The sequence below is a fragment of the Typha angustifolia genome, chromosome 5 (genome assembly GCF_048772165.1).
Source record: "Typha angustifolia cultivar Huaian chromosome 5, ASM4877216v1, whole genome shotgun sequence".
In the NCBI taxonomy this organism is placed as follows: Eukaryota; Viridiplantae; Streptophyta; class Magnoliopsida; order Poales; family Typhaceae; genus Typha; species Typha angustifolia.
In genome coordinates, this window is record NC_133243.1 from 5,181,729 (window position 1) to 5,209,408 (window position 27,680).

Sequence of the window (27,680 nt, forward strand, 5' to 3'; positions counted from 1 at the left end):
TCATTCTTGGGTTGCAAGTTGTTTCTTCAAGCTAAGTATTTCAACTCCATAAGCAGCAAGTTGCTTCTTCAAGTTGGTAGATGCTTCTTGAAATTTTCTGTTCATGAGGTTCATCTCATTCATCACCTCTTCATATCTTCCGCGGAACGCATCTAACTTTGCTTGTGTTGAACGAAGCTGCATCCGGAGCTTTGTCTTTTCCTTATTGTACTTCAGAGCTTCCTGTAAATATGAACTTGTTAATTGACTGCAAATACTACTTGAGCTGCACTACATCATGTGTAAGAATTGCACTTAGCAGAAAAGACTACTGGTATTTAATGGGTATCTGAATACGCTCACTCATCAATGTTTGTAATGTAGATGTTGTGCTAAAGACCTAAAATGAGTATGGGCCTGAGCAACGTAAAACAGGAAGCAGATCATTGCAATATCTGATGAAGCTTGAGCGAAATATGGATGAGGAATTCTAGGACAAATCATGAGTAAACAAAGAATAATTCGGTACAGGTTCAAGTTTTCTACTCAAGGACTGGCAATATAAAGGTTCCAATAGGTATCAGAACCAGCACTAGGAGTATCATGATACACCTCGTGTCTACCCAAAATGCCATAAAATCACCAAATTCTTGATCTTGGTTGGTAGAAGATTAGAGCTTGTAGATACAACACCTAGGTGTAACATTCATAAAAAAATGTTTGAAACTGTATCATTTTACTCAATACCTGATGAAAGAAATTTAAGTGAAGCTTCATTTTACATAAGAAAGATCATAATACCAAAGCATGTTAGGCAGTGCCAAGCATACTGGTTAAACCAGCACCTTACCATCAAGACATACAGGCATGTCGCGTAGGCATGCCCTTGTGTCATGGCATGACAATCTTTTATAACAGATAAGGCACTTTCTGCGACTAATAGAGATAGCAATTATTAGATTGGCAAAAGCACAAAAAAGCAAAACCGCAGACATACATTGTGCATCTTGTCTTCCATGCTATATATCTTTTTTGCCAATTCATCTGAATCACTTTTGGCTTGCAATAGCTGTATAAAGAGGAAACACAGCTAGAGACTATTAGGATTCATAAGAGCTAGTATTAATTCATGAAGACAAAGGTAGCAGACTTACCATGTGGTCGTATTGTTTCTTCAGAATTATTGTATCGCCTACTGTCAAATTCAGCTGTTCATTCTTAGACAGCAAATCGTCCTTTTCTCTTGTTAAGAGGAGAAATTCACTTTGAAGATACTGTCAAGCAAACAATTTCATGCAGCATGAGCAAGTCTAGATGATAAGAGATTCAAGAATTGTTTTCTGGTACAGGAAATATTTGTTCGCTACATGGACAATTTTGTACCTTAAAAGAAGTTAACAAATCAGATTCTGTATCCATCTCCTTGAGTTGCAGTAATGATTCATATTGTTCACCAACAGGAGTGCTCGCTTGCTCCTGCAGCTTTTGCACTTTCTGGCAAAGACTAGTTTTAGACTTCACCTGAAGTGTACCATAACTTACTGTTACTCCAGCTACGTTAATGCACAGTAAAGAAAACAAGTCACGCAAGAAGGCTTACGTCCTCAATTTCAACAGTGTCGACAACGTTTTCTTGTAGCTCATTTCTGAGATGAGTAAGCTCTGGAGTATTTACCACACTGCAGAGAAAAGCATAAATCCATAGTCAAAAGTCAATGAATACCAATAAACAACAGGTACAGTGTTACAATCTACTGTAAACTCTGACAGGAAATAAGACAAATGGTAAGCTTCTTTGAATTATTAAGACTGATCATCAACAAATAATAATTGCTGAAGCTTCCAGAACACTGGATAGCAAAAGATGTCTCAAGACGCACATGCTCAGAAAACCCATTTTCTGGAATTTAGGGTGAATAATTGGGAATCACAATTAGACCTCACCATATATATTCAATGAGTCATTCCTATGACAGTATAAAAGAAGTGAACAAAATATAATCAATGCATCTAGGATCTAAACTTCTATCTATTTGGTTAGTTTGTAGAATTTTCTCATTCGAACTAAAGAATGATATGATACATAACAGGAACATCTCACAGTCAAACAATGGAAACAAAACCTTGAACTTTGTACAACAGGAATCTACCTCTTGTTTCGCTATGTTCTGCAAAAGGAGATATTTTTTACATCTTAGCTTCAGTGGATTCAGCCTAATTTGGTCAGGATTCTGACCTTATATCACTATTCAAAGCTTCGCTTATAACAGAGCAATGCCTGTGTTACTCCAAACTTCATAAAATTAGTGGGTCTTTGGGCTTGGCTTAATATGGGCTTCTTAAAGCCTATTTTATAGGGGAACAAATCAACGAAATTCGTAAGTCATAATAAAGACCAACTTCCTAAGCAAAACAGCTCAAAATTTGAGCTCGGTATAACTCAAGTGCCCTATCTGCACTTTCCTTCCTGGAAAGAGCATGAACTAATTATTCACTCGTGATATATATTGCTTATCAACATAAAGAAAACCTGTCTATAATTAATATTCCACAAGTAGCATGTGGAGATTTTCCTATCCTGCTTAAGAAAAAGCAAAGATATGTAGGCATATTTCTCATAACTATTGTCATCAGACATAGTTCACATAATTTATGTCCTCAAGTTCACTTTGTACTACCTCTTGATCACATTAGTTGATCACTTCCTGAATGAATGATTAAAAGCTTTAGATTGGGAAATGTTAAGCTGAGTTAAGCAATTTATTAAGTCCAACTAAAACTTATTGAAAATTAGCTCGGTTTTGTAAGATAGAATAAACAAATAGAACAGAACATTAGATGAAAGTGAAGAAATATCAGCGAGATATGTCTATGTAAATTACAAATAGATGCAAAAATTGGCTCCAGCATTATTTGCCATTATTTGTTGCTTAATTTCAAGGAAACAATGACTTAAGTATGAATTCTTATCAAACAAACATAATCATCATCACGAGGAATATCAAACAGAAGATGCCTTGTATAGTTATATAGAATAGAAGACCACTGATAAAGATTCATCTAGAAGTAGTGTATCAGTCCAGAAGCAAAATAGGAATTTCACTCTATTGCTCTAATTTATGCTAAATCATGAAGTAAAATCCTCGGAAGATTCTAACTTAGAAAGCCCAACAACTGGAATATCATTACCAAGAAAAGAAGGAAACAAAAACATCACCATCTGGACTTGCAGAGGCACTTGTTATCGAAAATTAAAGACCATTCTTATCCGAACTTCCACAATGGAGAGTTCCTTGCGGAAAGCAAGGGACAAAAGAAAAGACTAGGAAATTTTGGATGTTACTGGTTAAATGCATCTGGGCAATATATATGCTGCACGCCCAGAGTGCTTGAATGCATGACATTGTTGACTAATATTCTAGGTGAAACACATTCTTTTCCAAAAGCACTATAAAAAGAATTAACCTGAATTCCTTCTCTCTTTCGGCATTTTCAGTGGAAAGAATTAACCTTTGCTCCAGAACACTACATTGTTCTCTACAAGACTCCAGCTCATGCCTCACCTATTCATACATTATTATAAGGATAAAACATAGAATATAACTTCAATTTGTGCATATGCAGCAAAATAAAATCTATATATTGCTCCAACGATAACTTGAATATCAAGACTGTAGTGGTATAACTTGGAATTTTTGAGGTAAGAAACATGTAAGCAAATGAACTAATAATCTTGCTAGGCAAAGATGAGAATGTTGGGAGATCAATTACCAATTTCAGAAGAAGTCATTTGGATAGACTTATTGAAATGATAGATATTGGAAGAAGAATATATATATATGAACGTAGACACAATTGAAATAAATGTTATTCAGCATGTAGCAGTCACCACTATATATCAGTAGGAAGATGATCATGAGGGCAGTCCGTTCAAAAAGATTCTAAACTATGCCCTATTATGACCATCTTTTGGACAGTCAACCATAGATGGAACTAGGTTCTTCTCTTAGATGATAAGAAGACTGCAGGAATCAATTGTACCTGCATCAAATTGCTAAATGATAATATTATCCAATTTCTATATTCCCACAATTGTATTTCAAAGTAATCAGTAATATACCATAAATGAGAATCCTAACCACACTCATTGACCTACATAGGCCCTTACATTTCATCTGTATTAGGAACCACATTATTTGAAAAATATCATCCAAGAGTGTTATACTTAGTGAACTCCATAATCACTCCCTCAACAATTTCAAGTTTTCAATTTGTCAATTACATAGATCAGGACTTGAATGGAGGATCCAATTATTTATGACAATCTCATGGATCTAACACTATGCTCCTAATACTTGCTGAACTAGTATTCAAATGCTTAGGCAATCATACTAGTTGTCCATTTAGATCCATCACAGGAAGAACAGTAACTGTTGGATCAGTTTCAGTTCTAAAAGGAGCTCTACAAGCATGACCCATCAGTTATTTCTCTTAATATTGGGTTGGTTCGGACATATGGATAGAAACTGGCCCAAGTTGACCTAGTCCTTAATTTTATATCTTCTACTCTATTTGATGCTTTAAAACCAAATCCCACCTAAAACCTTGATGTTTTAAAACCAAATTCCACCTAAAACCCTGCCAGCAGAAGAGCTTCCCTTTTCAACCTTTCATAAGGTATAGGTGGGTATGAAGAGCAACGGCAGGCAGGCAGAGAACATATGGGGATGGGGATACCCATGGAGATGAATGCCAACAGAGAGCAGGTGGATGGCACTATCTAGGTATTGTACCATGGCACAGTATATTTTCATGTTGGTAACCTGCAAGCATGAGACAACTAACATGCACAAATAAAAGCATGTTAAAAATATTGTACCATGGTGCAATATATTTTCATGTCATTCCCATTAATTATATTGTACCTTGGAGCAATATTTTCATGTCGGCAACCCGCAAGCATGAGATGTGCCACCTGACATTCACAATGCTGCAGAGCACTGAATCCTTCATTTTAACCCTCTTCTTGTCTCTCTTATTGGTCTTTCTCCATTAAAATTATATCAATCTCATTCTTTAAAAAGGAGTTTGTTCTTTTGTCTTCCTTGGATGTTCATGAACCCATTGACTTGAATATTCAACCTCAAGCATTAGGTGTATAGATGTAATTTCCAGGAAATATCCAAATGCATTATCAAACAAATAAAAAGATGATTAAGATAATAAATAACAGGTCTAAGCTGATAGGTGTTTTGCTTTCTAAGAATGTATCTCATAAAATTGGACATAGTGCCCTATTATTTGTTAAAAGGAATCTGATAAATTTTATTCCTTAACATATTATTATTTTCTCAATTAGTAATCATTTCTAAGCAGTTGGACAATATCAACTCAGGATTCAAATCTGATAAACAGCAACTTAACATTCTAACATTGGCTTTGTGCCCTATTATTTGTTAAAAGGAATCTAATAAACAATTAACAATCATTTCTAAGCAATTAGACAATATCAACTCAGGATTCAAAATCTGATAAAGAGCAGCACAACATTCTAACATCAACTTTGTAGTTCTTAGGAGCATAAATAATAGATTTACGTTCAATCCTAGAATGAAACAAAAGTGATAGCCTTGAAGGGGTTAACATTGAAAAGAGAAAAGCCATAATAGAGAACAGAAGAGAACTCACTTGAAGTCATGCATGATTTATGCCAATGTCTATATAAAAAAATACCTCAGACAGATCTTCTGATAACCTGTGGATCTCATTGTTAGATATCTTCACTCTGTCATTAGCTTCAATGAAAGCTTTTTCCTTGGCTGACCACATTGACTTTTCTGCCTCCACTTCTAGAAGGGCATCTGTAAGTTGCTGTAATAAATGACAAGAAGTAATTATCCAATACTTTTAAATGATGTTATTAATAATTGAAAATATTGATTACCATTGCCATATCTTCTTTTTCTCTTGACAAGGAATCAAGAGAATCTTCCAGGCTTCTACAGAAGGACTCTGATGCAACCAATCTTTGCTTCTGCATAGTAGCAACTTATTTGAACCAAGTAGCAAACAGATGGAGAAAGGAGTGAACAGATAATTAAAGAATAAGTCATAGGTATACTTGACATCAAATAGTTGTACACAAAAATTTGAACATACCGTTACAGCAAGCTCCTCCTTTAAAGATTTTATTTCAGAATCAGCTATATTCATCTTGTTCGCAAAAGCTTCTAGTTCCGATTCCAAGAACTGATCTCTGGCAATCATATCTTCCTTTTCTCCAACCACACTGGTTAAAGCCTCTTGTAAAGAAGCAATTTCTGCTTCCAATTCAAAAGCATGTAGTTCCAGTGTTTGGTAGTCTTCCTGAAATTTTAATAAAGATCATAAAGATGATAAAAGGGAGAATACTTATGACTTAATAAAGATGCACCACAAGACCAAGATAGTCAACTGCATGATAAGAATAAGTTTGCAAAACTTATTTAGAAAAGAAGCCAAGAACAAAACATGATCAACTATGAAAACTATCTTCATGTCAAACCTCATTAAGTGGAACCTCATATCATATATCTTTAGTTACATTTATAACTACTGCAAACAAACAAGGTATAGAGCCAAATTGTTCTAGCAAAGTATAAAGCAAATTTTAGTGCGACGAAACAAACGTCCAATTATTCATTGGCATGAAATGAAAGAAAAATTAAAAAAAAAAATACTTGCCACACTCTTATCTTAGTAACATTTTGGATCAATGGAATAATTTTAGAAAAGGAAATAAGTTGGTGAGCAATTATGTCTCCCAATTTGAGAAGTCTATACTGAGGTGTAATATTATGGAGGATGACATTGAGTCATTTTAAGCGTGGCCTTAACAATGACATCCAGAGAGAGTTAGCTTTCCGAGAAGTTACCTCCTTGGATCAGGCTTGTAATATTTGCCTAGGCAACCAATTGGGCACACACCTCCCAATTACGCACCTACTAGTGTAAAAATTCAAACAACTTTACCTTTCAAAACTACCCAAACTGCCGCGCATGTCCAACATAACAAAGAAAAAGGACTCCTCCATGAAATTACACTTGTCAATGGCCCCCATCAATGTTATAAATATAGACAGGTTGGTCATGTAACATCAAACTGCATTCAAAAGACCATTTACCTTGTGGTATAGGATGACACTATAAAGGAAGACGAGCTTGATGACCAAGTTTATGAGCCTAACCCCGATGATGTCCAAGATAGTGACGACGACCATGGTTACGATGATCATACTGTTGATGTCGTTCATTGTGCTTTGATGCAACCCCGAGAGACTGATAATTAGTAAGAAATGCAATATTTCACACTTATATCAAATGTGGGACCAAAGATTGCAAGGTGATCATTGGCAATGGAAGCTGTGTTAACGCCATCTCTTCTAGCATTGTATTTCGCTTGGCGTTAAAGTCCACATCTTACTTGAATCCTTATAAATATCTTGGGTCAATAATTCCTTAATCGCTATAAATGAGAGATGCCTAATTTCTATCACTTTCTTATAAGGAAGAGGTGTGGTGTGATATTGTGCCAATAGACGTAGGGCATATAATTTTGAACCGCCCTTAGTTATTTGATCGTGATGTAACCATCTATGAACGTTCCAACTTGTGTTCCTTCACTTTCAAAGACAAGAAGATTAAGATAAATCCTATGCATCCAAACATAATTCATAAAGATAACAAAAAGAATGCTCCTAGTAAAAAGAGTTAGCACATAATAAATTCCAAAGTATTTGAAAAGAAAGCAAACCAAGGCTTTGTTGTGTTTGTCTTAGTAGCTCGTGAAGTTGGGAGCCCTACCCACACCGTCATTTGAAGAAACTAGTCCTATACTAAAAGAGTTTCAAGATGTGTTCCGGGATAATCTTCCAGATCAATACTCCTTTGCATAATATCCAATATGCAATTGACTTGGTCCCTGAGGCTTCTCTTCCAAACTTGTCATACTATTGAATAAGACCCAAGGAACATGCTGAACTGCAACATCAAATGAATGAACTTATTACAAAAGATTTCATTCGTGAGAGCTTAAGTCATCGTGTTGGTCCTACCTTGCTCACATAAAAAAAAATGGGTCTTTGCATATGTGTGTCAATAGTCGAGCCATCAATAAAATAGCAGTCAAATATCGTTTCCCATTCTGCGGCTTGATGACATGCCAGAGATAATGGCAGAAGCTTAAATTTTCTCCAAAATTGATCTCAAAAGTGGTTATCATCAAATCTAAATTCACCCTAGCGGTGAATGGAAGATCGCTTTTAAAACGAAAGGCAGGTTGTATGAATGGTTGATGATGTCTTTCAATCTATCTAATGCCCCAAACATGAGTGTTATGACACAAATACTTTGACCATTCATGGAAAAATTTCTTTTAGTCTACTTTGATGACATTTTGATTTATAGTCGGTCAAAAAAGCTTCATTTGGACCATTTGCATCAAGTCTATCTTGCACTTTGTGCTGCTCAACTCTATGGTAATAGAAAGAAGTGTTCTTTTCTTATGAATCAAGTCATCTTCTTAGGGTTTATAGCATTTCAAGGAGTCCGCACCAACCCTGAAAAGATCAAGACAATCATTGATTGGCCGGAACAGCGAAATATTCATGATGTACGTAGCTTTTCATGGCATTGCTACTTTTTATCGACACTTCATTCGAGGGTTTAGCACTATTATATCCCTAACTATTGCTTGCTTTAAGAAAGAAAATTTTTATTGGAGTAAATTGGCAAGTAAAACTTTTGAAGTTAAAAGAAAAATGACAGTGGCGCCTATAATGCATCAACCTGACTTTTTTAAATCCTTTGAGGTGAAATGCGATGCCTCATGCATCGGGATTGGCGATGTTATTAGCTAAGAACATCATCCTATTGCTTATTTCAATAAAAAACTAAATGAGGTCAAATAAAAGTACTCCACTTATGATAAAAATTTCTATATGGTTATTCAAGCTCTGTGCTATTGGCGCCATTACTTACTCCTGCATGAATTTGTCCTTTATTCATGCTACAAAGCTCTTCGATTCCTAAATTCTTAGAAGAAACTAAACTCGAAACATGCTCATTGGATCAAGTTCTTATAGTACACTTTTCTACTCAAACGTAGAGCTGGGGTTAAAAATAAGACGACTAATGTGCTTAGTATACGAGTTAGCCTTCTACCTACCATTAGCATTAAAGTCACTAGATTTGACAAAATGAAAGAAAACTATACATCTTGTCCTGACATTGGAGAAATTGTTCTCACTTTGCTAAGTGACATGAACATAGCTTTAGACAGTTATTCTCTCCAAAATGATTGCCTATTTAAGACTAACAAGCTCAATATTCCCCATACATTTGTACGTGACTTCCTAGTTTGGGAGATCCATGCCGGTGACCTGTCGAGTCATTTTGGACATAATAAAACCATCAAAGAAGTTAAGCATCAATTATACTGGACAAGTCTCAAGCGTGACGGAGCAAAATTATTTGACTATAGGTATGAGTCCATTTGAAGTTGTTTATGGTTTTAAAACATGCAAGCTTTTAGATTCTATGTCATCTCATGCTACAATCTCTAAGTCTGCTGAAGCATTTGCACATCATGTTTATTCTTTGCATCAGGAGATTACTAAATACATACCGACTTGCACAAGTATGCCAAAGAGTTTAATATAGATCATGTTATGATTCATGTTAGACCTAAACGGTTCCCTTTAGGAGTTGTTCAAAAGTTACATTCTCATAGTGCAGAACCTTTCCAAATTCTAAAACGTGTAGGGACTAATGGTTGTCATTGATATTCCCTCTAATTACGATATTAGTTTTACTTTTAATATTGAGGATTTAGTAGCTTACCAACCGCTTATGAATATCCCCATTGAACATATACTACATCCGCCACTATTTCAGACATAACTGATATACCACCCACCACTTCTCATTTTTCTTCCACACTATAAAAAAAGATAGACGTTATTTTATATGATCAAATAACATATACTGTAAAAAGAGAGGTTCACCTTTTTCTAGTTCGCTGGCAAGGTAGATAAGAATCTAATTGTACGTGGATCACTCACAAGGAGTTACAGTAGCTTGACCCTGACATCTTGGAGTACTATCAGAACTGTTCACACTCCCACTCGACTAAGTCAAATTTCTTCCACCACGGAAGAATTGGTATGGAAACCACTATTCGTCACGTTTATTCTCATAGGCACAAGAGAGATGCACCCATAGCCCTCTAGCTTAACAAAAGTTTTGACTAGCCTTACTACGCTATTTTCATCTTTCTATCTTTTGCTTTACTTTGCCTATATAAATACTTATAATTCTTTTTTTATTAGTTAATGAATATTTTGGGAGTTTGCACAAATTGAATGTTTGTTGGTGGATTCCAACGTCAGTGATTCCAACACCCCGGTCCGAGTTTAGTTACTTTTTTCTACTTGTTCTCTGCATCACTATTAGCATGACAATCCTTGTGTATAACTTTGTTTATCTCCCTCGATTTTGTATATTAATAGTAAAATATTCTTTCTCCATTCAAGTATTGTTTTATGCTTCATAACTTTGTTAAATATACTAATTGACCAAATTGATCTCATATATCCTAAATGCTTCCATAATTCTACGGGAACAATGAGGAGCTACAACCTCTCCATGTTTCATCTTTTCAATCATTTTTGACGTCAATCTAATTTCTACTATAATTATATTTTGTATTAGATATTGTCTATCTAACTCTAAATTTAAGACACTAACATCACTTTAATTGAATAGAATGCAAAAGGCTCCACCGGTATTTCACATCCTTCTCTTTCACAAAAGCTCTTCCGTTTTCATCATTTATGCAACTTATATTACTTAAATCTCTCCCTCCCTCCCTCCCTCCCTCCCTCTCTCTCTCTATATATATATAAAATTTTGTCCCTACTTTGTACTTAACTTCAGGATAAAGATTAAAGACTATTATTAGATGCCTCAAACTTGGTCATCTTCCTAAATGGTAATTTTATAGCTGTGTGAAAAAGCTAATAACAGTGTTCTAGACACCAAAGATAGTTCCATGGAAGTTTGTTGAGGTGGTAAAACAGTAAAAGAGGCAAGTGTTGCTTCTTGCTAATAGGTGATATGGCATCAAGCTTTTCCTCGTAAATATTAGTACATGACATTTCAACAAATTTGCTTGAATAATTTGCACAAATCTCTGTTACAAAATTGTTAAGGCCTCTTTGCTCAACAATTAAGATGATCTGAAAAGTTGGACAGAGTTTTTATAATACTTGGAGGAGTATCAGAGATAACACTTGCAAAGACATGAAACCCAAATCTATCTTTACCATTGATGGCAACGAAGCAGTTCCAACTTCAGAACAAAGATCTATGCTGAAAAATGAAAAACTATACCTGGAAAGTTTGCTCAGCTGCCGCATTGAGTTCCTTTGATTTGCTGATATCAAATGACTTTGATTCACGCCTTCTATCAAGAACTGAGTCACGCTTCCGAATATCACGTTCAAGGCCACTCTTTTGGCTATGCAAGTGTTTTATTTCCCGTTCAGCCTGCACTTTCTCACTCTAGAGGGACAAATTGGCAACAAATAAGAGATAATGAACTGATTGTTACGAGGAACTATGCTGAAAGTCAGTAAACAAAAAATATATATAGTGAGATAACCTCGAGTTTGATTTTTTCCTGCAAAGAGTTTTTAAGCTTGGACTCCATTTCTTTCAGCTTCACTTTTGTCTTTTCAAGTTCTTTTCTCAGAGATTCCTTTTCTCTTGACAAGGAAGAAGATGACAAGGATGCCACTTCTTTCTGGAGGCTGAGAAGTTGACAGAGGATGCTGTCCTTCTCCAAGTCATGTTGAAGAGTGAGATCCTACCATTTGAAGAAAAGCCAATGGAATATCAAGGTCAAGAAAAATATAGATAGTAAATAATCAAATGTAACTAACAGCCATAGCCTTCTCGCAGTTCTGGAAATTGGATTTAAGCTCCTGAATTTGATTCTGGTGGTCTAGTGCCTGATTAAGCAAGATATTCTGCACATGGATCACATAAATACCCTCAAGAGTTTGAATATAATGTGTGACAGCTAATGGTACTTAATTTGAGGTATATCCAAATCACACCTTTTCTACATCGATTTCATCATTTTTCTTCCTCATGAAATTCTGTATTTTCTCATAACTGCTAATAATGGATCTGAATTGCACCATCTCCTGACAAGCAATTGACTTGAGTTCCTAAAAAAAAGAACACATAGAAAAATAAGAAATGATAAAAGGTATCTTATGGTCCCCCAGTAAACAATTTACGCACACACATAAGGGAAGCTGACAAAGGAATAAACAGCAAAGAGTACAAAAGGAAAACATAAATGAACCTAAGAATCATTAATGTAGAGGAAACTCAATAGCTCTAAGATTCACCAGAGTAAACCCTGCTTCTGTAAAGCTATGAAAACAGGAGAAAGAAAATCATCTGACAAGAGTAAGATCGCATGCTAAATCATTATTATACAGATTCACATCTATAATCTGACAAAGCATAAATTTTCTGTTTCTCTCGGAAAGATCTCAAGAGTCCATAATAATTTAGCCTATAAAATGAATCGTAGACTAACTAGTCTTGATATAATAGCAACAATCACACAGTTTACACAAGATGACAACCATGACAAGTTTCCAGTATAATCCCAGTATTTTCTAACAATGTACATCAAATGTTCCCTAGTATATATCCGAGGTCTGTAATGAAGCTATGTTTACAGGTTAGTCCGTCATGAAATGCAATGGTTTGTCGTTGACTATTTTGTTTTTTATGTGGATGTAAGAGAAAAAAAATTTGTCATAGTTAAGCATCATGATTCCACCACATAAGAAAAGATAAATCTCGGTGCTCGAGCTCCAGCAATGGATTGTCTTAAGGGGGGAACGTTATACAAAATCTTATTCCCCACTATTATAGAAGTTGTTTTCATGAACTGAAAACTGAAAACACACCACCAGGAGGCCAGTGCAAACCTTCCCATCACACTGATCCCCTCTAATGTAGAAACATGTGCTTTGTGCTGCATATGTCAATGTCATTTGAATTAGCTGTTTATTTCCTCATCTTCTCTATTTGTCAACTTCTCATATACTTCTAATATACTACATTCCACTATTGAACAAATATTCGTCAATCTGGAAGACTATTTGAAATCACATTTACTACCTTTTGTGATACCACATGCAAGGTATTGAAAAGTGGAAAAGGCGGCCACCGCCAATCCACCTGGCGCTCGCGCAAGGCGGTCTACCACCTTGGCAGGCCACCATAGCACCAAAAGGTGCTAGGCGGGCCATGTGGCCCGATAACGCTGGTTGGCGGTTCGGCCCTCCTTATCGACTTATCGATTAAGATGAAAGAAACGGGTATGATTATCCATTTAAAATAACTAACCCATTATATATAAAAAAAAAATCATTTCTCTCACTGCTCGCTTGCCCCTCTCTCTCTCTCTCTCTCTCTCTCGCTCCTCTCCTCTCTCACTCAGTGAAACCCTAAATCCCTAAACCCTTTCTCGTCCTCTCCAGCTCGCCCTTCCACGGCTGGTTGCAACGAGTGACGAGGCAACTAAGACGGTGGCTTGCAGCAACAGCGATGAAATGGATGGCGATCGGCGACAAAGGTATAGTCAGTGTCCTCTTTCCCTCTTTCTCTCACTTAGTCACTCTCTCTCACAAAGTCACTCTCTCACAATCTCACACCCTCTTTCAGTCTCTCCCTCTCACCTTCACTCCCTCTCTCACAGTCTCTCTCTCTCAATCTCACACAGTCCGAAGGGTTTTTTTTTTTTAAATTTCAGTTGTCTTAAATTCTTAATCAGTTAATCTATTGACTATTAGTTCCTAATTTAAATAAATCAGTAATTATTTGCAAATCTGTTGAATTGTTTTAATCGCTAATCACTTAGTTTGTTAATTCATTAATCAGTAATCATTAATTTCTTGAATGTTGATTAATGATTACTAATCTATTATTGTATATAATGTATATAACGTAATTATCTGCAAATCTATTGAATGTTGATTAAAATTTATGTATGTATATTCTGTATTATATAAGTTTTACCTTATTTTTTATATTAAAAATGCTAAACCGCCTTGTCACCTGTCTTCCGCCTAGGCGCTAGGCGGTGGGGTGACCGCCCACCACCCACGGCCGCCTTTCAAAACATTGACCACATGTATGCAAAAATATGCACATTTCTGGACTTGATACATGCGCAGCTGCGAAGATTTGAAAATTTCAGTTGTCTTAAATTCTTAATCAGTTAATTCTATTGACTATTAGTTCCTAATTTAAATAAATCAGTAATTATTTGCAAATCTGTTGAATTGTTTTAATCGCTAATCACTTAGTTTGTTAATTCATTAATCAGTAATCATTAATTTCTTGAATGTTGATTAATGATTGCTAATCTATTATTGTATATAATGTATATAACGTAATTATCTACAAATCTATTGAATGTTGATTAAAATTTATGTATGTATATTCTGTATTATATAAGTTTTACCTTATTTTTTATATTAAAAATGCTAAACCGCCTTGTCACCTGTCTTCCGCCTAGGCGCTAGGCGGTGGGGTGACCGCCCACCACCCACGGCCGCCTTTCAAAACATTGACCACATGTATGCAAAAATATGCACATTTCTGGACTTGATACATGCGCAGCTGCGAAGATTTGAAAATTTATTGTTTATACTCATTCAAAGTCAACAAAGCTCAAATGGCCACAAGAGTTTGATATAAACTAGTTCTAAGTAGAAAAGCTACGATGAAATATGCAAAGGGAAAATAAATATCTCAAGTATACAAAGCATAGTAAGAAGTTTTGTTTTTGACCCCATGAAAATACAAAATATCTGGACCAAAGCTGAACCAGTTTTGACTGATAATGTTCGAAAACATAGGTCAAGATCAATAATCTTAAACAAGTTTCAGCCTTGGCAATGAGCTCTGGCATTAGTTTTTAATAAGTTTCAGCCGTTACTATTCTGTCTCAGTGAAACTTCAAACCATGATACAAAAAACAAAGTTCAGTTTTAGGGAAACAGATTTAAAATGATAGAGCTCTTCAACAACTACTCCTTCATATATATCCTGTATATATGAAGGAGTAGTTCTACGTATATGCTCCAAAATGTAGCATGCCTGTAAATCCTGTATATATATCCTGTATATATGAAGAGTTCTACGTATATGATCCAAAATTTAGCATGCCTGTATATCCTGATTGCAGATAACAACTGGAAATCATGGAGAATGCAGATTCACATATTTAGCAAAAAATTTACCTGTAACATCTGCGACAGGATAGCAAAGTTCTGGAAGAGCTCTTCAACAACACGGAGAATGGTATCAACCAAATATCTCGAATGATCAACTTGCACAACTACTCCTTCGACTTCCAGCAATATATTCAGAGAGGAATTAGCCAAAAGATCCTAAAATGTTCCAACAAAAGAACTTCAAAAGAAAATAAAAATAAATAAAATTAAAGAAAAACATTCACAGAATCAATGAAGTTCAGAAGGTTAAAAACTATAGTAAAAAAGAGTGAAGGAAGCAATAAATGATGTTTAAGTTAAAAGAATGATGCAGTTAAGAAAGAAAAATACTTCTTTATATGATCCAATAGAGCCCACTGAGCAAAGTTGTTCACGAGCAATTCTAGCATCTTCATGTGACCTAATAGCTTCTTGACGGAGCTGCCCTCCAGGAAGAAAAGAAAATAACAGGATCAGAGGAACATGCAATATTTAAGTGAAGTATAATAGTGTTGTAGAACATTATGGTGACACTTTTCGTGCAAAGATATTAGTGCAATTTGACTAGATATACAATCTCAAGGAATATCCCATATATGTTCGAAGGAGCTAATTAACTATAATCAGATAATAAAACACAAAAAAGGTAATCATGTGCAAGAGAAAAGCTTAAAGGGGGAGGAAAGCTAAAAGTGTGTGCACAAAAGTTTTACATGTTGAATGGGGTCATACCAAAATAGAATAGGAAGGAACCAACTGACTGATAGCAGAAATTATTGGAAAAGTAGAATGTGTTCAGGTACTATAAAACTTACAATGTTACTACATTCTGTAACATTGAACCAGAATACAAGGCAGAAACTTCATCAGATAAAGAACAACAGAACATTATGAAAATCCCGAGCTTGGTGCAAGATTCCATTCCAAATGCCGCCTCTCAGAAAAAACACAATAAAATATTTTTAAAATGAAATATTTTATCTTTACCTCTTCAGACTTCTCACCAAAAGAAATGCTTTGGACAGTTGCTAGCTCAAGAACATTATCCAAATTATTCTGAATAGAAGCCTTCTCCATCTCTAGTAATTTAATCTGCCCACTGCCCACATTTAAATATATAGTGATAGAGCAAAGTAAACTAAATATAGTGCTGAAGATATCAATTACCTGATCCTGGAGCTGTTTGATCACAAGAATTGCTTCTGACTCTCTTATAGTTAAGCTTTTAAGCCGACAAGATTCAGTTCCACTTGTTTGACTTAGAGAGGAGATACTGCATCTCCCTCCAGGAGTGCCCTCTGACTCCATCAATTTACTTGTTGAGACCTCAGATCCAATACACTCAGCTTTCTCCTGGCAAAAGCCGATTATTTTTCATAGAACAGCAAAAGGATTCAAAAATAAGCCAAGAAGGGAAAAAATAAATACCTGGGAATTATATTCTAACAGTTGATCATCATATTTAGATTGCCTTTCTGCTGACATGCCACTTCCCTAACAAATAAGAGAACCCAACAGTCACTTGTTTAGATCTATGGTGATAAGAGAATAGAAACAAAATACCCACAAAAACTGAATCAGCTGCCTTGACATTGATTTTTCTTCTACTAGTAACGTGCAACAAAGCGTGTGCATCAGGAAGAGAAGTGTGCTGTATATCTTTAGTCCCACTATCATCCAGTGACCCAGGATAACAATTAAGGAGATCCATGGCGACTTTGTTTTCTTGAATTAGTTCCTCAAAAGGTAATGGCAAACTCATGTCACGCTCACGTCCAGTAAGATCTCTGACAGTAGCAGTTTCTTCAGGAGTGAGCACCTGAATATAACTAAAGATGCTCAAAAACCTCTTAAACCCAAGATAATTTATGAACACAGCATTAATCAGGAAAATTGGCAAAAGCTAACAAACAATGAATACTAAGAATATACCAACTACGGAATTACTCTCATTACAAGACATCATAATACTAACCAATAGTGACTCGATAGGAGTTCAGAAACCAGCAGAAGAAAAGTAGATGTCAGATGCAACTTTTCAGACCTACAAACTTTCTAGACAATCCATCATTCATGCATCGCATACTTGCTAAGTCATCTGAAATAATGATGGGCATTAGATTCTTCCAATACTTTGCCTCCTAAGCAAGCAATAAGGATGTCACAGGCATTTGGAACATATTCATCTATTCAAACCAGACAAATTATGGGCAACTCGCTATGGAGACTAACATATCTACCTCAAAAAAAGTAAGTAAAAAAGAACGAACAGCTAACGAGTTCAAGTTTTCTATGAGACTGTCCAATCCTGTGATCTTTGAAACATCTATCTATAATAGCTAGCAATAGAAAACCTCAAAGAAACTAGAAGCAGCTAGCCAAATGATCATTACAACAATTATTTTAAAAAATTCCAGCTTAACGTCTAGAGTTCCCACTCCACTTCAATCTTGCCTAGGTGACCGCCTTAGTATCTTGAACCATGTTCTAGACTTTTAGTATGTAGGATGACTTTGAAATTCAAAATTATTGTAGGTCATAATAAATTAGTGGATTTGAATTGCTTAGTATGGCTCTTAACAAGAATGCATTAATATATTTCTAGATTGTATGTATGAATTTTAACTTTGTCTAATTATTCGTTCTTATATTTGTTATTTTTTAACTGTCTTGAATTTTAAGCACTCCCCTAGGCACCCGCCTAGCGCTTAGGCATCCTGACACGTTGTCCACCCATCTACTGCCTACAATCTTTTAAAACCTTGAGTACAACTTAAAAGGAGGGCAAGATCTATGCAGCTTTATCATCATTATTAGATAAGTTGTTCTCGTTTCTTAAGTATATGACATCAGGGCATATTAGAGGATATGGTTTCTTTTTTCACTTGTACTAGAATTCAGAGATACATGCACTTTGGTTTATCCAGATTTTGATTTTCTTGTTGGGTAAATAGATATTAACAATCAAGGAGTTTCCATGACTTTGCAACAAAGCATGTTGATTATCCGTCTGCACAACTGGCATGACAATATTCGGCACAGTTGACAAAAAGATATGGAGCCCCTCCAAGTATCGCCATGCATTGGCACACGTGCATAGCATAATCTGAGTGCCTACCATGTGAAGTAGTAACATCTATTTTTCCTAATTTCATCATGCTATTTTCAAATTAAAGTTCATAGGCAAAGTTCTTTTTTAAATGCAAAAAAAAAGAACACAAATCTAGGTACTTATGGATAGCTGCGAGCCTGAGAATATATGCTAATCTTGATTAGCTGTTAAGGCTTTCATAGTTGAAGATTATAGCAATACTTCTGTTTCAATCAGACAAATGAACCAGACCAGTTTTTTTGTAAGCAGCTTCTGTAGATAACCCAAATTAATGTACTACAAATTGGCTTCCAGTGAAATGAATTATCAAAGTATATGTGAGAGAACAAACCATACAAACCTTGTAATATAATTTGCCTATCTCATCAACAGGAAAAAAAAAATGGCACTCAGTACACATACCAAGACAAAAGACCATAATAACTAAACTGAGAAAGATAGTGTATCCATTAGGTAAGAAATGGAGAAAGAATACAAAAGTTTCTAACAACGACAATCCTAACAAATGCAGGAAATTTCAAGGATCATATGAAACAAAAACTGAAATATATGGCTGTACATAATATAGAGAAACATTTTTCTTACCTCATTAGGGAACTTCATTGAGAAGGGCCCTGGGCACCATGTAACCCGCCTTTTATTCTGCACAATGAGGAGCCAATTTGCAAAACAATAAGTATTTTAGTTGATGGAAAGAATGAAAAAATAAATTTTCTTTATTTTTTCTTTTCCTAGAAAACCATCCAGTAGGAATAAGGGGATTTGGCACCCCAGCAGTTCATCAATTTCGATAAAATGTGTAACTCAGAGAAAAGATGTTAATATCATGTCTTAACAAGAACAAGAGAGTCATCTAACAAATTATTTCTTGTGCAACCGTTTCTTTCATATGCTCCAATTATTTTCCAATCATGAAGGATAGCCAACATGATCCATTCCATCGAGGAATGCATCATGTTTCAATTCCTCTTATTTTCAAAGACATAAGATGTTAGCTGAGACACCCGCAAAAGTATATGTAGCCACAAATTAAACAGATGAGGCGACACCAACGACCAATAATATTAAAAAATGAGCTGTTGAAACATGCAACTGTGTCAGAATGAACAAGCAAAGGAAGAAATTTCACACAAAATAAGGAACCCTGATATCTCTATATCTTCAAAGAGTAGCTCCCCATGGAAGTCAAAAACACATATAAAACGAAATTGTGCAGCTTAGGGTATAATTTGTTTTGGCACATGATGAGCTATTGAGAAGAAAAACAATCACCTTTTTAGTGCATGTAGGCTTCTCATCCCTTTCTGAACATAGCACCAATGAGCTAAGATTTGCAATTTTCCTTTCCTGCTCTACCAATCTCTTCTCACTTTGAGCTTTAGCTTTCTTTTCCTCTTCCAATTCTAAGGCAATCCTCTCCTTCTCCAACTCACTCTAGAATTGTGTAACTCAAGTTAAAGAAATTTTTTGCAGCCATAGTGCACAGTGATCTTTATTGAAAGAAAAAGGTACAAAATGACTATTAACCTGTAAAAGTGTATTTCGCAGGTTCAAAATTTCTTCTTCCCAGTGCTCTGAGTGCGAGCTCTACACCCAAAAAGAAACAATCTAACTGAAGTTTCTAGCACATCAACTGAAAAGAATATAGGGAAAACGAGGCAAACCAGTAATTTTGCTCGAAGCTCCTCAATTTCTTTTCTCTGGCGCTTTAACAATGCAGCATCTGTTACAATCTATTGAAGAGAGCATGGCAAATTAAATATTTAATCAAAAAAGGTATCTAAACTGTAGAAACAACTTAAAATGTTAACACCCCAACTGGCTTACAAGAAACTGAAACTTTAGCATCGAAAAGAATATAAAGCACATTAAGAAAACAAATAGAGAGAGAGAGAGAGAGAGAGAGAGAGAGAGAGAGAGAGAGAGAGCAAAACCTCATTGACACAAGCACAATTTGTAACACGCAAAGCTCTACTTGCAAATTGGAGACTGCTTTTTGTTTCATCTGTATGAACCTACAATATCAAAATGACAGAAAGATAATTCTCTTATGTTTAAGCCAATGTAAGAGGCAAAACAAACAAGATTACAAAAATCAAAGAAATTAATCTGTGGTCAGCATCAAAGTTTGGCTTACTTTAGATCTCATGTTACTAAGAGAGGAGACCCCTGATTGGTAAAAGAATATTGTGAGAATTAGATTTTTTTAATTTATTTTTTATTTTCAGATGTATTCTTTAGCTATTTGTTTTTAGAGTATCATTGGTTAAAACTCCTATAATCTAGGACATTTGGTTGTTAGTTTGTGTTTAGATAAGTTTTGTTAGGCTTAGATTAGTTTTTAATTTAAAAGAGTCTTAATTTGTCTATAGATTAGATTAGGAAAGATTCAAATAAGTTTAAGATATCATTTGATATAATCTCCTCCTCTCTTTATATAGAGGTGAAATTCCAAAAATAAGAAGAAAATTATGGAAAATTGAAAATATTATCCTTGTGGATGATTCCACGTCTATCTCATTCCTCCTTCCATGCTTTCTTTATCCCCCACAATCTAGTTGGGCTTTTTTCGTCCCTCAAAGTCAGGTGGTCAATCTTCTTTCATCCACAACTAAGTAAGTTTGATCTTCTCTCCCATCTTCTATATTTCCTATCTATCTAGCTATGCCAAAACGGAAAAGATACTTTAAGGCAAAACGGATATTCATTGAGGCCCTATTTTTCCTCCTTTAGTGTGGGTCTGTGTACCTCAATCTTTTTCCATATTGTCATATTTTTTTCATCCTAAGACCACATCAAAACATCACCATGTGTGGCATCCTATTCAAATAGTACATATATCGGGAGAGCAACAAGTCAAAAGAGAATCAAAGAGAGCTGAAGAGATCTATGTCTAGATAAAAATGAAAGGGCCCTATTTGGTCATGTCATTAGTATAATTTCAAATTACATCCATGATAATATCAATAAGTTGATGAAACATCTATAATGAAACATCATGAAAGTACAGGAACTACTATTGGTGAATGCTTAGACAAGCACTCATTATTACTTGACTAGTAATGTGGCGCATGACCTACAAAAAAGAATTTATACCACCATATAAAAATCCCAGAAAGGTTGGTTGTACCTGTGCAAGAGTTATGTTACAAATGATGGCAGTGTTTGCATTACCACCAAGAGCAGGTTGCAAGATTCGTGTGAGCTTGCTATCCCGGTAAGGTACATGACCCCTGGTAACATCATTCAGCATTGGCAATAGTTAGTATATTATTGGCTAGAAATGACCACAGGGCAAAAGGTTAGAACTTACCCTTGGCTCTCTGCACCTTCACTTAATTTTTTAATGACAGTGCCTAGTGTCATAAGGCTTTTGTTAATATGAGAACCCTCTTTTAGGCGCATGCCCTCTGCACCTGTCTTGGCGGCACGTTCTGAACCAGCTAAATCTACTAAATTCTATGACAGTGATAATTGTGGGAAAAGTATAAGCATATCGAGAGTTACACAAATAATGTAGGAAAAATATGATTTCTTTGTGCCAACATAAAGCAGTCTCACTGCTGTCACATACAAGTACTGATACACGAACTGCATCACAAGAATCATCCATTTCACCATCTTCAACCTTTTCCCGACTCTCTACAATCTGAAATTACATGCAAATGTTATTTATAAAAGGAGGAGAGAATTAATGTTGCTAATGAACAGGAGCAGACCCAAGGATTGAAATCTATACCATACGAAATATAGTATGAGACCTACTGCTATAAATATTCATGTTCGTCTCTCCAATATGACGATGAGCTGCATGAAGAAAAAAATTTACCATAATTCCATCATTTGAATATAACAAAGTAAAAGAAACAAGGACAAATGGCATACATTCTCCAAACTCCATGAAAGCAAGGACTTGCTCAGGACACGTAACAATTTCTTCTTTCAAACCAGCAACATATATGCCTCTCTTCAAATAAGAAGGAACAACTGGAACACATAAATTATGATAGTAATAGAAGGTGCTCAACTTTGAAAGTTCAAGTTAGTCTATACCTCGAGACTCTCATGAATTTGTAACTTGCGATGCTCTGGAGCTAGCAAATCATTGATTTCCTCATTATAGATCTCCATGTAAGACATGCGAACAAGAAATTCTCTATCTACATCCTAGAGGCCAAGAAAATAATAAAAGTTAATCAAAACAAATATTCAATATACTATGCCACAGACCATATGTAGCAAGCTGGGTATAGCAAGTACATTTTATACCATTTGAATTGCTGACATATATTAATGAATTATTAATAATGCAATCTAGATATATCAAATGATGGGAAAGGTCCTAACTGCCCAAAAGTTAAAAGTAAATATGGATATAAAATATAAATGCATCTTGAATAAATTGACTAGTTAAACATTGTACATCAATGTTAAAATTAGATAAGGGTTCATTTGGTTGATAAAAATTAGAGAAAAGAAAGTGGTGGAAGTTTCTAATGCCCATCTGGTACCTCCATGACCGCGGCATCAACCTCGTCTTCCTTAGCCTCAATCCCTCATGCCCTCCACAATTTCCCTCATCACCAGGGACAGCAGCAAGGCCACCATCAACATCAAGCTCATCAACACCACTCTTGGCTTCTCGCACATGTGGGTGAAGATGCAGACATGCCTCCGCCACATAACCCCGTCCATACATGGCTGCATCCGGTACCTATCTAAGTAGAGCCAACTCTCAAACACCCAGTGTGCGAGCTCATATGCATCACAACTCCCACAAGCGCCACACCACTAAAAGTCAATGCGTGGAGCAGCAACCTTTAGGGCCTATTTCGTTGCTGGAAAGTAAGAAAAAAAAGTGATAACTTCATGGAAGTCTATCACTTTATGGTGCGGGATGCACAAAAAGAAATATAGTGACAAGTGAGTTTCTCCACTTTCCTAAAATCACCAATTTTTTCTTATTTTGACTCATTTCACTTTCTCTTCCAAAGAAAGAGTGTCATTTTCCACCTTTTTATATACTGCATGTCACCATTAAATGTCATAATTACTTACTTTCACCATTTTCAATTTTTACCAAATACTAATAAAGTAATAAGTCATGATTAAAAAAACCTTCACCAAGCCCCTTGAGTTCAACTCCATCACAACATAGCATACAAGTAACCAGATTATTATGCCGAGCTATTATCTACAGCATGAGCTAAGAGATAGAAAGATTATGCATATCAAAGAAGGAAACAAGAAGCAATTTGCTAAAGAACCAAAGAAGAGATTTGTTCAACTAAGAACTGAACCATGACAAGCAGTCAAGTTTCTTAGTACCTTCCCAGATTCTATAAATCATTTTGAAACAGCAAACAAATGTGGAAACAGCATCTCCCACATTAATAGGTTAAAAATGATCTTTCTTGACTGAATTGTAGGGAAAGAGGTGGAAGAGATGAATGGAAAAAGGGAAGAAGAAGAGGAATTACCTGTTGAATACTTTCAAATAAATCATGAACAGCAAGAGGTATAATCCCTGGTTCGACAACAGACCCTCTCATTGTATGTGTTTTACCACTATTAGTTTGACCATATGCAAAAACAGTACCTATTTGAAACACAAAACAGAAAGGGGATTAGAACAAACATCTATTTGTAAGTTTCATAAATGTGAAATTTTCAACAAAAAAAAAATGCAAAATTTCATGGAGCTTCAACAGAAAAAGGGAAACATTGTCAAGGCTAACAAACTTGAGCAGGAATTTAAAAATAAGATTGTATAAGTTTCTGGCTATGAACTCCAAGAGCATGTAAACTAGGTTAAATACCAAATACCAAATTTGAGAACTAGAAAAAAATATTCTCGGAGCCATTTGGAGTGAAAAAACGATTTCCTTCTCCCCTCAGCATTTAGAAACTAAATCAGCGGATTGATGCTAGAAGCTCAGGAGACTCCAAATGCTTATGATTTCCCTCTCTTTTTCCCTCCTCCAAATTACTGTCAACCTCTGTATAGAATGAGAGAGAAAGCATCCCACCTATTCTTTCTCCTTAATCTAGTGCTGCAGATCACCAAATTTTATCACCTTTGACAGCCTAGGAAAGAAAGGTGTTTAGCCAACACCCCAAGATGCAGCATAAAACCAAAAAGCTATATAAAGACTGGAACCAACAAATTCCACTTTGAAAAGAGAAATGGTAAAACATACAAACTCCTAAACATAACAAATTAAAAAGGCACCGGAATAGTAAAAGATAACATGGCAAACATTATGATATATGTTGAGAATTTGAATTTCAACTGCTTCCTTTGGAAACCAAGTCATGTTACAGTCATAAAAACCTAGCTTTCATACTGACATACTGTACTAAGTAGTGGTTTTTTCATTTTTGTTCTGTCTTGAAAACATTACAAATAGCACTGCAGATGAACATTTCCACAGGAACAAAAGTAGGAAAAGAGAATGAGCAATATGCCATTCCCTAATTGAGAATTGCTAGATTTTTTAGCTTGAAGCAGAGTATGAAAATTTTGATAGAAGCAATGAAGAGAACTAGCAAAATCTAATGCTGACTACTACTTTTCATAGTTTAGTTCAGATAAAATAAAAGGTTCCAAGCAAGAGTACAATAAATGTATTCTCTGACATTATAGACCAAACATTAACATGTCAAAATGAGAAGCATGTAATATTGGAATGAGAGGCATGTGATATTTTCTCAATACTAAGAAAATATATTAGACCAAAGGCATGTGATATTGAAACCTCGGGAGGACCCAAATGTCAACAATATTCCTCTTTCTCCCCTCCTCCAAATCACCTCCAACCTTCATACAAAAAGAGAGAAAACGCATCCCACCTCCTCTTTCTCCTCACTTTAGTGCTACACTAGATGATCACCAAGTGTTATAACCCTAGGAAACAGAGGCAACACCTCAAATGTAGCAAACCCAAAATCTAGATAGAGACTGGAACGAACAAAAACCCATTTCCACTTGTGACAAGATAATCTATCGACATACAAGCTCCTAAACAAGGATGTCTCAATGAATTTGTGTACCCAATATTCTCACAAATAGCATCATGAATTCGCTAAACTAGGCTTAAGATTACAAATTGCAGTTAAAAGAGAAAGACCCAGACGGGAAAGTGGACAGGAACACACCGTTAAACCCTCGTACGGCAGATGCCACGATGTCCTTGGTCCGAGATTGGTAAACAGCTGCAGTCTTACAATCCTCCCCGAAAATCCTATCTGAACATCGACAAAAAGCAAAATGCATCTTTGGTTTCATGAAAAGAATTCAAATTCCAAGGCAAATCCAAAGAATAGTAAACGATTAGACAGCAAAGATCTCACCGAACTCGAATTTGGTGGATTGGTTCGCGAGGTTGATGGCGTTGCCGCAAATCCTCCAAGGGCTGGACTTGGATTCCTCGGGTGAAAGCGGCCTCGCGCGGACTGTTACGTATATCCTCTCCATTACTATAAGAAGAGGAGAAGAGATTGGGGAAATTTGAAGGATTTCTTAAGTAGAATGGGAGAGAAGCAGGTGAAGTGAGGAAGAGATGGTTAGGGTTTGTGTTTCCTTTTGGAATCAAAAAATGGGCATGCGCTGGAATCCTAATTCTTTGGTTTCCCGCTCTAGGAGTGGGAAGAACGGAATGAAGTGACGAGATTAGCCTTTGGATTGGGCCGAGTTGGGTTTGTGCCGGCCCAATTGGTCTAATTAATCAACACCTAGTTACTACTATTTTTTCGAAGTCAAAGTCAATCTCATGTTTGGGTGTCGTATTACCGTTTAATAAACGAGTCATATTCGTATTGTGATAAAATTAACCAGACCCCTAATTCTTTGGTTTCCCGCTCAAGGAGTGGGAAGAACGGAATGAAGTGACGAGAATAGCCTTTGGATTGGGCCGAGTTGGGTTTGTGGCGGCCCAATTGGTCCAATTAATCAAGACCTAGTAACTACTATTTTTTCAAAGTCAGTGTCTTGTTTGGGTCGCGTATGTGTTGTATTACCGTTTAATAAACGAGTCATATTCATATTGTGATGAAATTAACCAGACCCGAACATGCTTAACAGAACTAGATTGCCACCCCTAGATGGTTAGCAATCCATGATATATAGATTAGAAAGATTTTATTTCTTCTTCTATGATATTAGACAACATTATAAGACTTTTTAACCATTATAAACAATCTATACAAGAGCAAAAGTTATATATATAGTTTAGATTTAATTACGATTATTAAACTTTGATCACATATTTAAAAGAATTTAATAATTTCAGTGGTAAAATATTTAATATTTTAATTTATAAGATAACCGGAGATGTTGGTTCCTCATAGGTATATCAATGAAAGGAAAGTCGATTCACAAACATAAGAGATTTTGTAGGAAGAATCTAAGTTAAGTTTTGTGGTATAAATTTTATTTTTTATGTTTCGAATGTAGAATCACCAAATTTTACTACTCCCTAACTAATTTGCTCTTATTACTTTTTGATTTCGAAAGAGAAAATTATTATTTTCATTTAATGTAGTACAAAACTAGAGAAGATATGATAGCTTTACATATAGCTTTACATATAACCTAATTCTACGGTAGATCATACAATATTTTGAAGGGAAATTCTTTATTATTATTAATAGAGAGGGAAGAGTTGTTATCATTGTTCAAACTTGGAGGATGAACAATGACCATACCTATGCTTGCTGATTGGAACTTGAGTTAGGCTGGCTAGAGCTTTGCCATATCTCGGCCTCAAAGATGTTCATCAAAACCTAGAAGTGAATCCTTTAGAGTAGTATGTAGCCTAGTAAGGGATAAATAGAGCTCAACTTGGACAATGCTTGAACATGAGAAATGTCTAGATCTATCGATGAGTGTGCTCAAACTAATCCTAGGTCAACTAAATTAGGACTGTATCGAAGGCTTGCAAGGGTGTGTCCAGAATGAGGTAGTGGCCGATAAGAATGGAGAAGACCATAGGAGGTAGTCGTGTGTTACGAACTAGATCTAGATTGATCCGAACTTTAAAAAATTATGAAATTTTAAATGATTGTTTATGAGTTAGGATTCTATGACTCTAATTTCACCTAAATTGGAGGTCAAAACGAAAGAATATAAAATAAAAGAGTGAAGTAAGATCAAAACGGGTCAAAACGGTAAATATCCAACGTTGTGGCTGTAATTGGAGGGTGGCGGACTGCCAAGAGTGATGGTGGATAGTCATAAAGTA

The 27,680-nt window shown here is 35.6% G+C and overlaps 1 protein-coding gene across 6 annotated transcripts; it reads right to left on the reverse strand.

The window, feature by feature from the left end:
• Positions 1-26,041, reverse strand: LOC140760043 (kinesin-like protein KIN-7I). 6 transcript variants are annotated; one of them, XM_073096830.1, is made up of 33 exons: positions 25,792-26,041; positions 25,597-25,686; positions 23,919-24,037; positions 22,492-22,605; positions 22,324-22,405; positions 22,178-22,245; positions 22,013-22,087; positions 21,752-21,897; positions 21,569-21,671; positions 20,373-20,453; positions 20,103-20,171; positions 19,966-20,025; positions 19,711-19,872; positions 19,024-19,080; positions 16,918-17,145; positions 16,755-16,820; positions 16,494-16,679; positions 16,314-16,418; positions 15,678-15,767; positions 15,354-15,503; positions 12,138-12,251; positions 11,961-12,047; positions 11,681-11,884; positions 11,410-11,580; positions 6,139-6,345; positions 5,924-6,013; positions 5,713-5,850; positions 3,445-3,542; positions 1,580-1,658; positions 1,363-1,500; positions 1,134-1,253; positions 977-1,048; positions 1-222 (listed from the first exon to the last, which is right to left on the reverse strand). In XM_073096830.1, the coding sequence occupies exons 1-33, from the start codon at positions 25,913-25,915 to the stop codon at positions 1-3; spliced, it is 3,915 nt and encodes a 1,304-aa protein (XP_072952931.1). In that variant the 5' UTR covers positions 25,916-26,041. The 6 variants fall into 6 exon arrangements, with proteins under 6 accessions (XP_072952931.1, XP_072952930.1, XP_072952929.1 ...); XM_073096829.1 differs by having other exon boundaries at positions 16,912-17,145; XM_073096828.1 differs by having other exon boundaries at positions 16,494-16,676; positions 16,894-17,145.
• Between the last annotated feature and the right edge of the window lie 1,639 nt (positions 26,042-27,680).

What these genes read in the sequence shown, in the direction of transcription:
- LOC140760043 (XM_073096827.1), bottom strand. Translation starts at nt 25,915, where the DNA reads ATGGAGAGGATATACGTAACAGTCCGCGCGAGGCCGCTTTCACCCGAG. An exon ending in AGGCAGCTGATTCAGTTTTT is followed by an intron (nt 16,821 to 16,893) that starts GTGGGTATTTTG and finishes CTTATTTGTTAG; the next exon opens with GGAAGTGGCATGTCAGCAGA. An exon ending in TGGAAGACAAGATGCACAAT is followed by an intron (nt 223 to 976) that starts GTATGTCTGCGG and finishes TCATATTTACAG; the next exon opens with GAAGCTCTGAAGTACAATAA.